Source organism: Molossus molossus, unplaced genomic scaffold (genome assembly GCF_014108415.1).
Source record: "Molossus molossus isolate mMolMol1 unplaced genomic scaffold, mMolMol1.p scaffold_m16_p_14, whole genome shotgun sequence".
In the NCBI taxonomy this organism is placed as follows: domain Eukaryota; kingdom Metazoa; phylum Chordata; class Mammalia; order Chiroptera; family Molossidae; genus Molossus; species Molossus molossus.
The window spans coordinates 2,886,770-2,898,958 of NW_023425349.1; the positions used below are offsets into that span (position 1 = coordinate 2,886,770).

General features: G+C 63.0%; 1 protein-coding gene across 1 annotated transcript in view; it reads right to left on the reverse strand.

Moving 5' to 3' along the window:
* ADAMTSL2 (ADAMTS like 2) overlaps positions 1–12,189 on the reverse strand; it is a 32,723-nt gene that overhangs the window by 16,242 nt on the left and 4,292 nt on the right. Inside the window, exons 7-10 of the mRNA XM_036260394.1 lie at positions 10,621–10,701; positions 8,309–8,484; positions 4,132–4,483; positions 2,220–2,592 (exon numbers count right to left, since the gene is read on the reverse strand). Of these exons, the coding sequence (XP_036116287.1) occupies positions 2,220–2,592; positions 4,132–4,483; positions 8,309–8,484; positions 10,621–10,701 (982 nt within the window). The remainder of the gene's footprint in view (positions 1–2,219; positions 2,593–4,131; positions 4,484–8,308; positions 8,485–10,620; positions 10,702–12,189) is intronic.

The following is a 12,189-nucleotide window of genomic DNA, read 5'->3' on the forward strand; positions in this document are numbered from 1 at the left end:
GGCCAGTACGTTTCCCTGACAAAGGTCAATCTTCACCTTAGCCATGCCTGTCTACTGTCTTCTCGCATCTACGACAACACACCTGGTAACTACCTTTGGATTGTCAAAATAATTTCCTTTTCTCTGCACCCCTCAAGGCACCAGAGACCTAACATCCACACCAGAGACCTAACATCCCCTCATTGTTACTATCATGCTAATTGTAACAATGCATGATACCCACCTGTGTAAAAGAACAATGTATCTATTTGGTTTACTCGGTATCCAGTCCCAGAGGTGTCCCCACTTGGCTCTCTCCCGCCTCCCTCATCTGTCACCCATGGATAACATGTCACCTCCTGACGTCTTCTCCTTGATCGTAATGTGTAGAAACTGCCCCTGTCCGAGCTCCCCCAACCTGCTGAGATTTGGCTTCCTGGCAACGGGTGTCAGTTTGGCTCACGGAACCTCATAGAATCCCTCAGTGTGGACATTTCTTGACGTTAGTTCTGCTCACCGAGCCCTCGCTAGGCATGACTAAGGTGCTCCACGCGGGGGAGGGGGGCCAACACGAAGATCCGGAAACCAGGCTGAGCCCTAAGTAACCAGCCCGTCACAGCCCAGGGCTGGCTGGCTCTGAACCCCAGCCCTTTGCCCGTGAGCCCCTTCTCCGTCGCAGACCCTACCGCCCAAAGCAAAAACTGCCACCTTCTTCCAGCCTCTAGGTCCCGCACCCCCAAGGCCCTCTTCCCGGCGAGCTTTGGCCCGGCCGGAGCAGAGGTCCTGGGGCAGGTGCAGAAGGCACCCAGCCTCCGCCCCGTCCGAGTTTGCAAAGAAAACTTGCACCCAGAGCCCACAGAAGTGCCTCGATGTGCCCACAAGCCCTGTGGCCCCCGGGGAAGGCACGCGCGCCTGGGGCTCAGGAAACAGCTTGAGGCAGGCGCCCTCCTGCCGGCTCACGGCTGGCAGGTGACCCCAAATCTTCCTTCAAACCCAGTCCCTGAGCTCCCAAGGACGCCCGCCTCTGCATCCTCACCCTGGCTAGGGTTCTAGTCACGGTTGTTGTTTAAAGGCAAGGGTGTTCGGTGGGTCCTCAGACAATAAGATAAAATAAAACGCAGAGGCCCGTCCCTGCCCCCCACCCCCACCAGCGCTGCTCAGCCCTGCTCATCTCCCCACTGCCCCGAGCTGCTGGGGCCCTCAGGGTGGAGGGACCTCCAGGGCGGCCCTCAGCCCAGGGGGCTTGTCACCAGGGATGGTCCTCTAGTGCGGATGGTGGCAGCCTCGGGGCACCCTGCCCCCACCTGCCTCTTCCCCCAGGGAGGCTTTGGCCTCCAGTTCCTGGCTTCTGGCCTCTGAGGCCAGCCGTGACTGTCCAGGCACTGCCAGTGGTCATTGTCCAGGTGTCCCCAGGTGCCCCTAGGTGTGACTGTACAGGTGTCCCTAGGTGTGATGGTCAGTTGTAACCAGCCGTGACTGTCCAGGCACTGCCAGTGGTCATTGTCCAGGTGTCCCCAGGTGCCCCTAGGTGTGACTGTACAGGTGTCTCTAGGTGTGACGGTCAGTTGTAACCAGCTGTGACTGTCCAGGTGTCCCCAGCTGTGTCCTTGGCCCTGGGGCTTGATTCCAGTAGACCTACCCGGCCCATTCCAGAGGCAGCTCCAGGCTGCGTGCCCCCCTCCCCACGGCAGAAGGCCTTGTTCCTAATGCCTGATTCAGGCTGAGGAACCTACTGGAACCCCCCCAGTCTGCTCTCTGGCCTGCCCTGAAGGTCGGTGCTGAGTCACCACACCCAGGGAGCAGCCTGGCGCACCCACCTCACGCCCAGCGGCCATGCACGCAGCAACTGTCCAGACAGAGAACCCAGGGCGCCCGACCCCCCAGGCGCCGTGCCCCTGACGATGCCGCTCACCTTCGCTGAGCCCCCGAACCTCTCTACCCCTACAGGGGGTGGGGTGAGTCGATGCCCCATGCAGGCAGCATCCTTAGCCCCAAGCTTGGCTCACGAGGAGGCTCTCACTGTGGCCCTCCCTCCGCCCCCTCCGCTCCTTCCAGCCGGCCTCAGGTCCGCGCAGGCGCGCCCCGCTCTGGGCTGCAGCCCAGGGGACTCTCAGGAGGACACGCTAAAACCCAGGCCTCGGACCTCCTGCTCAGATCCATGGGGCCAGACCCCCACCCCGCGGTGAGGCCCCGCTTGGCCCCCGCCCCAGAGGCCCGCGGACAGGCGGGCAGCCTCCTACCTGGCCTTGTGCGTCCTGTTCCCCGCCATGGTGGGGAGGCTGGCGCTTGCGTTGGGGAACGGAGCCTCTGACGAGGTGTTGGTCACTCTGTCGGTGCTCAGCTCCAGGTAGGACCCATTGAACAGGTAAGCACCGCCCCCCTCGTTCTCGTCATAGTCAACGTAGAGGCTGTCGGCTGGGGAGCTCCTCGGGGTACCCTGCACAAAGATGCCGTTGACCGTGGCATTGAGGGAGCGTTCCTTGGAGTCGGAGCCTGTGCCCAGGAGGTGGCCGGAGATGGCGTTGGCAGAGAGGCGCTCCTGGGAGGCAAGGCGGGCGTCGGCCTCCGGGTCATCCTTGTCCCCCGAGAGAGCTATCCTCGTGGCGTTGCCGTCTGCGAGGGAGACAGGTGCTCAGCTTCAAGCAGTCCTCCGCGTGGGGGGCAAGGGCTGCCCTTGGGGAGGGGGAGGGGAGGGGGGCCAGTGGGGCTGGAAGCCCCCAGAGGCAGGTCTCCGCCCTACGACGAGAGGACACAGATCACCAAGTGGAGCCCCACAAACTGGCCTGGACAATCTCTCGTGGGGAGTCGGCTTGACCTCTGCAGTGGGTTGAAGGGGGTCCCCCAAATGCATGTCCACCCAGAACCTCAGAATGTGAGCTTATTTGGAAATAGGATCTTGTCGGTGTAGTTAAGGATCTCCAGATGAGATCACCCTGGGTTTAGGGGGGGACCTCCATCCAGTGACAGTCCTTAGAAGAAGGGGAGAACACGCTGACAGTCACAGAGGAGCAGGTGTGTGAGGGTGGAGGCAGAGGCTGGAGTGATGCGGCCACAAGCCAAGGACACCTGGCACCCCGAGAATCTGGGGGGGGAAGGACCCTTCCTAGGGCCTCTGACAACTTAAGCTTGGACCTCCGGCCCGTGGAGCCGGGAAGAATCCTTTCTGCTGTCCTAGGCCACCTGTTTGTGGCCATTTATTATGGCAGCCCCAGGACACTGACGTAACCTCTCCAGTATCTTCTGCTTAAAGACACTGAGGGTCGCCCGGCCAGTGTGGCTCAGTGGTCGAGCGTCGACCCTGCACCAGGAGGTCGCCGGTTCAATTCCCGATCAGGACACCTGCCCCCGTTTGGGGCCAAATCCCCAGTGGGGGGCGTGCAGGAGGCGGCCAGTCAATGTTCTCTCATCGATGTTTCCATCTCTCTCCCTCTCCCTTCCTCTCTCTCTAAAATCAATAAAGAAAAAAAATTTTTAATAAAGACTTTGAAGGTCTTAGAAACCCGCTCCCCAAGTCAGTGAGGGGAGTCTCCCCGAGTCTGGCTCACCCTCCACCCGTGGAACAACCCCGATGAGCTGTGGCCATCAGAACAGCTGAACTGCCAGCGCAGGTCTCGGGGACCCTGACTCCGGGTTCGCCACTGCATCTCCAACCACACTTCTTACCTCATCCTGGGGAGCCTGCCCCTCCAGGCTGAGTCCCCCCGCCCCCGCCGTCTCCCATGCCCTCAGCCCGCTAACCCTTACCTGTTCCCCTGCCCTTAGATCAGGAGCCACCCTGCGCCCCTCAGCTGCCCCTTATTCCCTGCCAGAGCTCCTGCGACACCTGTCTGCCTGTCTCTACCAAATGCGCAAGGGCAGGGGCTGTGGGGTCAGTCCGCACTGAGTCTGACCCCCGCCCTTCCACGGGGGCTGTGTGCCGGAGCCGGGCCCTCCCTCTCCGAGCCTCGGGCGCCCTGTCTATCAGGCGGGGACAAGTGCATGTCTGGCAGGAATGTGTGTCCGAGGCGCACACAAAGCCGCACTGTGCCCGCCCAGGACGCCTGCAGGGAGCACCTCTCGCCAGGCTCCTGGGGGTCCGCAGGGGACCGAGGACCTTCCCCAGGCCCCGCTCCCCAGGAAGCCCCTGCCCCACCCGGCCCTCCTCCTGGTTACCTCGGAAGCCTTTTCCCCTGGGGGGTCCCTCGCAGGCCCTGCCGCCGCTGGCCTGTTCACACACCTCGTTGGTCTCCTGGCCCTTGCTCAGACCCAGCTCGACCTCCGGGCCCGGGGGGCCGAACAGCCGGTTGTCCAGGCCCAGCCGCTCGGAGGAGGCCTGGCCGTACAGCGAGCTGTTGTGCTGCAGGAAGCCCAGCAGCCCCGGGCCGTCCAGCTCCTGGCTCTCGGTGCTCTCGGAGGTGGGCTCGGAGAAGCTGTAGTACACGGGCGGGATGCGGTGGGCGTGCGGCGGCTGCCGCAGCGTGTACTCGAAGGTGATGGACGGGCTTTTGCCATCCTGGTTCCACACCTGGGCAGAAGGAGAGATGGGTCCGTCCCTCTCCACCCAGCCCGAGAGGCTGCTGCGTCCCCCCCAGCCCCTCAGCACAGAAGCGTGGAGAGCAGAGGCACCCCCGGGCGGCGGGGCAGAGGGAGCCATCCAGCCCGGGTTCGGGCAGTGAGGGGGCACTGTGTGCACAGAATATTCTAAAATAAGGCCACCGAAGCCAGACCTGCACTGTAATACCACCACGTGCCAGAGACCCTGAGACATGACAGTGTGCCCTCGCTGCGGGAGCGTGACCGCCAGCCGATGTAGCGGTGCCACAGCCCCGGCCGAGGCGGTCCAGCTGGGCTCTGTGAGACTCGCAGCCGACCTCCCCTTCCACCAGCCCTGCTTCCCCTCTCGCAAGCATCCTCAGGGTCACTCCCAGGGACTCCCACCAGGAGGGGTGACGAGAGCCCACCTCGGGGTGCAGAAAGCACCTGGCAGTGAACTGGGGTGAGCGATGGTGGGAGGAGATGAGCTCGTGGGCACCAGGTCTCGAGTGACGGAGAGCGGGCTGGGGATAGGTGTCGTTAAGAAACACGGGATTATGCCCTGGCCAGTTTGGCTCAGCGTTTGGAGCGTTGGCCTGTGGACCAGACAGTCCTGGGTTCGGTTCCCGCTAGGGGCACGTACCAAAGAAACACGGGATTATGCCCTGGCCAGTGTGGCTCAGGGCGTTGGAGTGTGGTCCGTGTACTGATTTCCGGTCAGGCACACACTCAGGTTGCAAGAGCTCGTGCAGGAGGCAACTGGGTGATGATTCTCTCTCTCTCTCTCTCTCAAATCAATAAACATATCCTTGAGTACAGATTTTTTTTTTTAAGGGACTATGGAATGTGGTGGGGAGAAGGACAGCTGAGGGTGATGTCACCTGTACTCTTGAAGGTCAATTGAAGGTCACACGAGAGGCCTCCTGGCACTAAGCAAAGTCCCTCTCGTGTCCTCCAGCGAGGGGCAGAGCCGAGGGAAGAGCCCCAGAGAAGCCGAGTTGGCTTCTCCACCCTGCCAAGCCTGACCTGAAGGAGCAGGGTCTGAGACTGAAAATTTGAAATCTCAGGTTTCCCTGAAGCTTTGGGCCTGAAAAGTGGCCATTCCTCCCTGGGGAAGCCAGCACCTGCCCGTCGCTGGAGATGGCACCGAGACTTCTGCCTTCAAGACTCTCTGGGCCCCCCTCCGGACCTCGGCCACCAGGCCGGTGCCTCGGGTTAAGGCCCACCCCGACCAGTCGAGGAGCACGGGGGCCAGTCAGGGGTGAGGGGACTGGCAGAGGGCCAGGGGCTGGTCCCGGACAGCACAGGCCTGGCCGGGTGGCTCAGCCGGCTGGAGCGTCGTCCCGGACATCAGAAAGGATGCGGGTTCAACTCCCAACCAAGGCACGTGCCCAGGTTTTGGGTTTGATCCCCGTCGGGGAGCACACGGGAGGCACGGGGCTGTGCTCCTCTCGCACTGTCTCTCTCCCCCCGCCCCACGCCAGCGGAAAATGTCCTGGGCCGAGGATTAAGGAAAGGGCGCACGACGAAGAGCTCTCTGGGCGAGCCCAGCCGTGCCGAAGGGCACCGCGCACTGGTGAGGACTCCGGGAGAGGCGCCAGCTCGTCACCAGGACGGTTCTCGGGAGCTCGGAGGGAGGGAGGCGCGGCCACGGCAGTGATGGAAGCGAGGAGGCCTCTGGACAAGCCACCAGCGGACCGGAGGACGTCCTGCTCACCAGAGTGAGGCGGCACCCCTCACCCAGAGGGACAGACAGACAGGGTGGTGTCCTTGTAGGCCGGGGCTGATGGCAGCGGCTGCAATTATGGAAACGCACTCAAGTATCATAACGAGCAACAGGGCTGATGTGGGAGCCAGAGGGCCTGACCCACAGAGAGCTTAGGACACAGCTGACAGGATGAAGGGCCCCAGGGGACGAGCCGACGGGCCCAGAAAAGGTGCCTCGAATCCACAGGAGCAAACGACATCAAGGGCAGGTGATCGGGGAGCAGGCAGCAGCTGCCCCATAAAAATCACCATCTCCGCCCAGTTTTCTGGGCCAGATTCTAGACCCAGAATCCACTGAACAATGGGGCAGCCAGGTCCCCAGAAACAAGGATTCACAACCAGTTCATTATACGTAATGGCGCCCCTAGTTCTTCCCCAGAGAGCCTGCATTCGCCTGGTTGCGCATTCGGCGGACAAATGGATAGACACCGTGGAACCGGGGTCCAAGTTCTCGTAGTAAACCAGGGACCCAAAGCACCATCACTGCCCCTGTCACTGTGAGAGCAGGTGGGTGACAAGTAGCGGCCCAGGTCTGTCTCACAGCATGTCCACGGGGTCCCAGGCTCATCCAGTGCCCAAGAGCACAATTGGCGGTTGGCAGGACGCTCGGGTCGGCTCCTTGACCTCGGGGGTAAGAGCTACCAGAGTGGGGAAAGCCAAGCGGAAGCCATGAACCTGACCCCAACCCCATGCCAGAGCCCAGAGGAGAGGCCACTCTTAACGACCTAAAGGATGTGGGGGCCTTGGGCCCCATCATACCCTCACCTAAGTCAACAAGGCAGGTCCTGGAGGACGAGTGGCGTGGGCTTGCACTGAGACGGGCCTGGAGCCCAGGAGCCCAGACCCCAGGTGAGAGGGGTCCCCGGCCAGGTAAGGCAGAGGTGCCGGCTGGCGTGGGAGAAGGGAACCTAGGTGGCTGGCAGAGGAGAGAATAACGCCATTCAGCCGGGGCCCCCAGACCAGCTGCCTCAGCCCCCAGCCTTCCCGTCCGGCCCCCCAGAAAACAAACCTGAGCTCGCGGGCTCTTCCTGCCCAGGTGGACTGACCACACACAGCAAACAGTGCAGTCGGCACCTACTGGGGGCCCCTTCGGTGAGCTGCCCGGGGTGGTGCCACCAGTCACAGCCAAGCCCCTCCCCAGAGATCCCCAGAGACTGAGCCGCAACCCCGACTCAGCTCCGCTGGCTGAGGGGCTACTGCCGCCCCAGAGCCCCGTGGGCTGGCTGAGGCTCCTGTCACCTGCCTCGCAGCCCAGCACCTTCCACACCCTCCGAGGCGCTGCTCCGGGGACCACGTCCCCCCGCACACAGACCCCCAGCTCAAAGTGTGTTTCGGGGGACCCTGCACTTCACACAGCTCCTCCAGTGCGGGGGGCAGGGTGGGGGCAGTAACAGGTGGCCCCCACTAGATTCTGGGGCCCCTGGGGAAGGGTTCAGCCAGGAAGCAGGGTGGGGAAGGGGCTGGCCCCTGACTCGAGACCCCGCCGGCACAGTCATTGAACAAACTTGTTCTCACACCAGGCCCCTTACAACACCCACCATGTGAGATCCAAACAGCTCAGGAGTGGGCTCTGCCCCCCCACCCCCGTGACCCTCAGCCCCCGAGCCTTGGAGCGCATCCGCACTGCCGTCGATGTTGCCTGGTTTCAGTGACAAGTCTACATTTTCTCGGGACACCAAGCCGAAACGGCCTACATTTCCAGACTCGAGCCACGGGAGCGCTCCCGGCAAGCTGGGCATAACAGACCTACACCGTCTCCTGCCCTCTCCCACGCCCCGCGCACCCCTGACCCCGGAAGCTGGGAGCCTCCCGCAGGGTCAGGGAGAGGGCCAGGGGCCACCAGCCGGCGTGGTCCCTCAGCACAAGAGCCTGGCAGAAGCAGAAAGCAGAAGGACCCCGAGCGCATGAAGGAAGGAAGGAGCGAAGCAGTGGACGGACGGGTGAACGCGGGAGCCCTCCCACGCCGAGTGGGCATGCTGCCCCGGCAGGCCCTGGGCGTTGCGGCCCGGAGGCCCCTGCCTGTCGCTCCCCGAGCCCAGGGCTCACGCACCATGACGTTCAGGCCCTGGTTGGTGGGCCCCTGCGCCACAATGTACTCGATGCCGGTCTCGAAGATATCCATGGGCCGCCGGTACTTGACCACGGTGCCGGCGATGTGGAAGTTCTTCGGGCTATCCACCTTGAAGTTGCCGTTAAAGAAGTAGGAGCCCGCTTCGTCTGCAAGAGCTGACAGAAAGGCCGCGTGGGCAGACTGGCCACCAGCCCGTGACCCTCCCCGCATGCCCCGCAGGCAGCCATGCTCCGGGGAGTGGGACACTCCGTCTGCAGCCAGCTGTGGCCCTGGCCAGTGAGGGCCAAGGACACGAGAAGCCACTTTCCTGTCAGCTGAGACTAAACAAGGACTTGTCTAGACGCCGGGAGATAGCCGGCCCGGGGTGGTCTGGTCCTGTCACTCTGGCTGCCTGGGTAGGTGCTGGGACTACGAGGTGGTGAGTAGCATCGGGACTAAGCCTCCAGGCCTGGAGCGGGAGGGTCAGAGCTGGGAGACAGGTGTCGGCCAGGTGGGGCTGGGCCGTCCAGCCAGGCTCTGCTGCAGACTTCCCGTGTGACCCTGGGCCAGTCGCTGCCCCCAGCATCCCACCCAGACACGGGGAGGGACCTCAGTGCCAGGCTCTGGCCTGGCTGGCCCGGAGCGCTGTCCAGGGGCACCACCAGGCCCTTCCTGAGCACCCCCAGCGGACCAGCCCCCGGATTCTCCTAGATGTGCTGAGGGTGACCCGGGCACCTTGTCACGGCCCTCTCTGAGGCGGGCTGCACGTGGACGTTCAGAAGGAGGAGCGAGGTAGGACGGCCACCCCGGGCCTGACTAACGCCTGAGGAGGCCCAGCCAGCAGGAAGGAGTGTGCGGCCCCCGCAACCACGTCCTGCCGGCCTGGAGACGGCAGCAGCTGCCCAGAGCCGGAGTGAGGGTCCGGGACAGCCGGCCCTCCCTGGGGCTGCGGAGTGTGGTCACAGACGCGGGCCGGGGACAGGCTCCGCACTCGGGGACAGTGTCTTCCAGGAAGCAGCCCACGCTCACACACACTCACACCAGCACCGCAACGTCACCAAGGAACGTGAATGAAACCAGGCCACTCTGTCGGCCCAGCTTCTAGGTATGTGCACGGGGTCAAACCTCCGGCCTGCGCCCAAAACCTGCTTCCTTTCAGCAGTGACCTCCCTTCCTGCGGCTTTCCCAGGGCTCCCGCCGAGGCCACCCTTGATATTTCCACGCATCTGTTTCAAGAACGATGGCTTGGCAGCCAGCTCTGGGAACACGCGTTTCCTGGCCTCACTGCGGGCGACCGAGCGACCGGCCTGGCGGAGCCGGGCTCCCGTGAGCAGATGCTGGGCCTGGAGCGCACAGCCCCGCGGGTGGGTGCGTTTCTCCCCCCAGCCCTGCTCTCAGGGGGCGCCCCCAAGAGGCAGGACGGGAGCCAGGCGTTGGGAACAGCTCCCCCACCCAGGGCCCAGCCTCTGCCTCACAGGGCCAGGCACAGCTGTCAGCGCCCGCCTGTCTCAGCCAGGGGGGCCTCGGGCAGCCTCCTGGGGGCACAGACTAGGCACATGGCCAGGCCAAGGCTCCACTTTCCAGAACTGTCACCAACACGGGGCCTCACAGCCTTGGCCACTGTGCAGATAACTCCAGAACCCCCACCAAGGTCCACCTTCCCACCCGAGACCCCCCAGTGACAAGAACATGAACTCCAGAGCCCCAGACCTCAGTGTACAGCCCGCCTCTACCTCGGGCCGCCCGTGACCTCAGACGGGCCACCTGCCGCCACTCGCTCTGCCTCAACCTTCTCGCATCCCGAGTACTCTACCCCGGAGGCAGGGACCCCACCTCCAACACCTCCAGCTCTGCCAGGCTCCCCAGGGATGAGAAACTCACCACCTGGCATCATGCCTCCCTCCACGGCCAAGCAGCTGAGTACAAGGACCTTCCACGCCTGAGCTTCCCTAGGAACACACTCTCACACTCTCACACTCACACCACTCACACTCACTCACACATCCACACACGCTCACACACACATGCACACACACTCATTCACTCATGCACTCTCACACACGCTCACACTCGCTTACACACACACTCACACATGCATACACACACTCATGCACACGCTCACACTCACATGCACACACACACACTCGCACGCGCACACACACACACACACACACACACACTGGGTGGAGCTCTGGCTCCCGCGGCCCATTGGCTGCAGCAGAGGACGCAGGGTCAGGCGGCCTCTGCCCGTACCTTCTGCCCCATGCTACACCACACGCCCACGTGAGGGTGCCCAGGCCGCGCAGACGTACCCAGAACGTCGGCAGACTTCTTCCGCTCCACAATCTGGATATCTCGGGCGCCAGCCGGGATGTGGGTCACCAGAGAGTAACCTGAGGGGGGTTGGATGACGGTGAGCAGCCGGTCTGGCCGTGGCCACTGCCTCTCAACCAGACGGCAGGTACCGCTCTCCTGTGCCCCTGGTGGGTGAGGGGCACAGTCTGGCTGCACCCAGTCCCCAGAGGCAAATCCAAGGTCCTGCCGAGACAGACCCTTGTGCCGCCAGAGGACTGACCGCTGCCGCAGCACAAGCCAGGTTTACCTGGGCTCCTGGGCCCTTTCCTAGAGGCCTTGGTGATGCCCCTCGGTACCAGCCCCAGCCCCTCCTGAGGGGCCTCGCAGGCCACAGGGACTTAAATCTGCTACAGTCAAACAGCCCTGGGTCCAAGGTGATCCTGAGCAAGTTCCTGGAGCCCCTGGGCCTCAGTTTCCTCATCTGTACAATAAGTGGATGAGAAAGGATAAGGGCCCTGGCCAAGGTCCGCTCAGGGCCTGTCATCAAAGCCCCAGGCAGGCAGGGAGGCGGCTAAAAGACTCCACAGAGACCCCAACAAAGGGACAGGAGCCATGAGAGGTCTGAGGACAGGAGAGGTGCTGTCGGCAGGTGGTGAGGGGGTTTGGGGAGGAGGGAGAGAGACTTCTAAAGCCCTAAGACAGAAAGGCCTTCCGGAGACGGTGAGGGCGTCTCAGAAACCTGTGTGCTCACGTCACAGGTTTCCACGCAAGGGGTCGCGTCCACGTGCACCTGTGCCCAGGTGAGCTGCTCCCTGCCCTGCGCCTCCCCAGGCTCCTGAAGGCCCTCGCTGTCCCTCCTGCCGGCAGTGCGCTGGCTCTCGGGGTGGGGGGCGTGAGAAGCTACAGTGTTGGCCAATTTCTGTGGTGTAAACACTCCCGTGTGGCCGACGGAAGCTCCCACTGTGATGTCACTGGGGACACAGCTGGGAAAAGGTGGCATTTCCACTGGACAAATGTAAGTCACACAGGTGAGTGACCAGGAAGTGGGGGCTCTGTCTAAGCACCCTTATTTAAACGCAGGCGTCTAGACGCTCATTTTTAAATGAGTAAGCAGCTCACAAGATTCGCGAGCGCATTGGCTCTCACACGGCAGGCCCCCGCCACGTAAGCGCACACACATGTACCAGGGAACAGTGTAGGTCAGTGGTTAGGACCACAGACCCAGAAGCCAGGGCATCTGGGTTCGCATCTGGCTGTGTGACCTTAGACTAGTTTCCTAACCTCTCTGTTTTCACTTTTGCAAATGGCAACAATGGTACCACTGGCCTCGTAGACCTGGTGTGAGGTGCGAAGGAGGTAACTGGTGCCGGACTCGGCTTGGCGTCCAGAGGGCACCCGAGAGGAATAGCTGGGGTTCAGCGACAGCCCCCATCCCCCACGCTGAGAGTTCTGTGAGGGCATGAACCTCGGCTGCACAGGGCCTTCCTGCAGCCTCAGGCCTGGCACACCGTAGGCACTCAGAAGGAGGCGCGCTGACGGAACGCCTGCCTGCTGTCTCCATGCCCGGGAGCTGGCAGCAGGCCCTC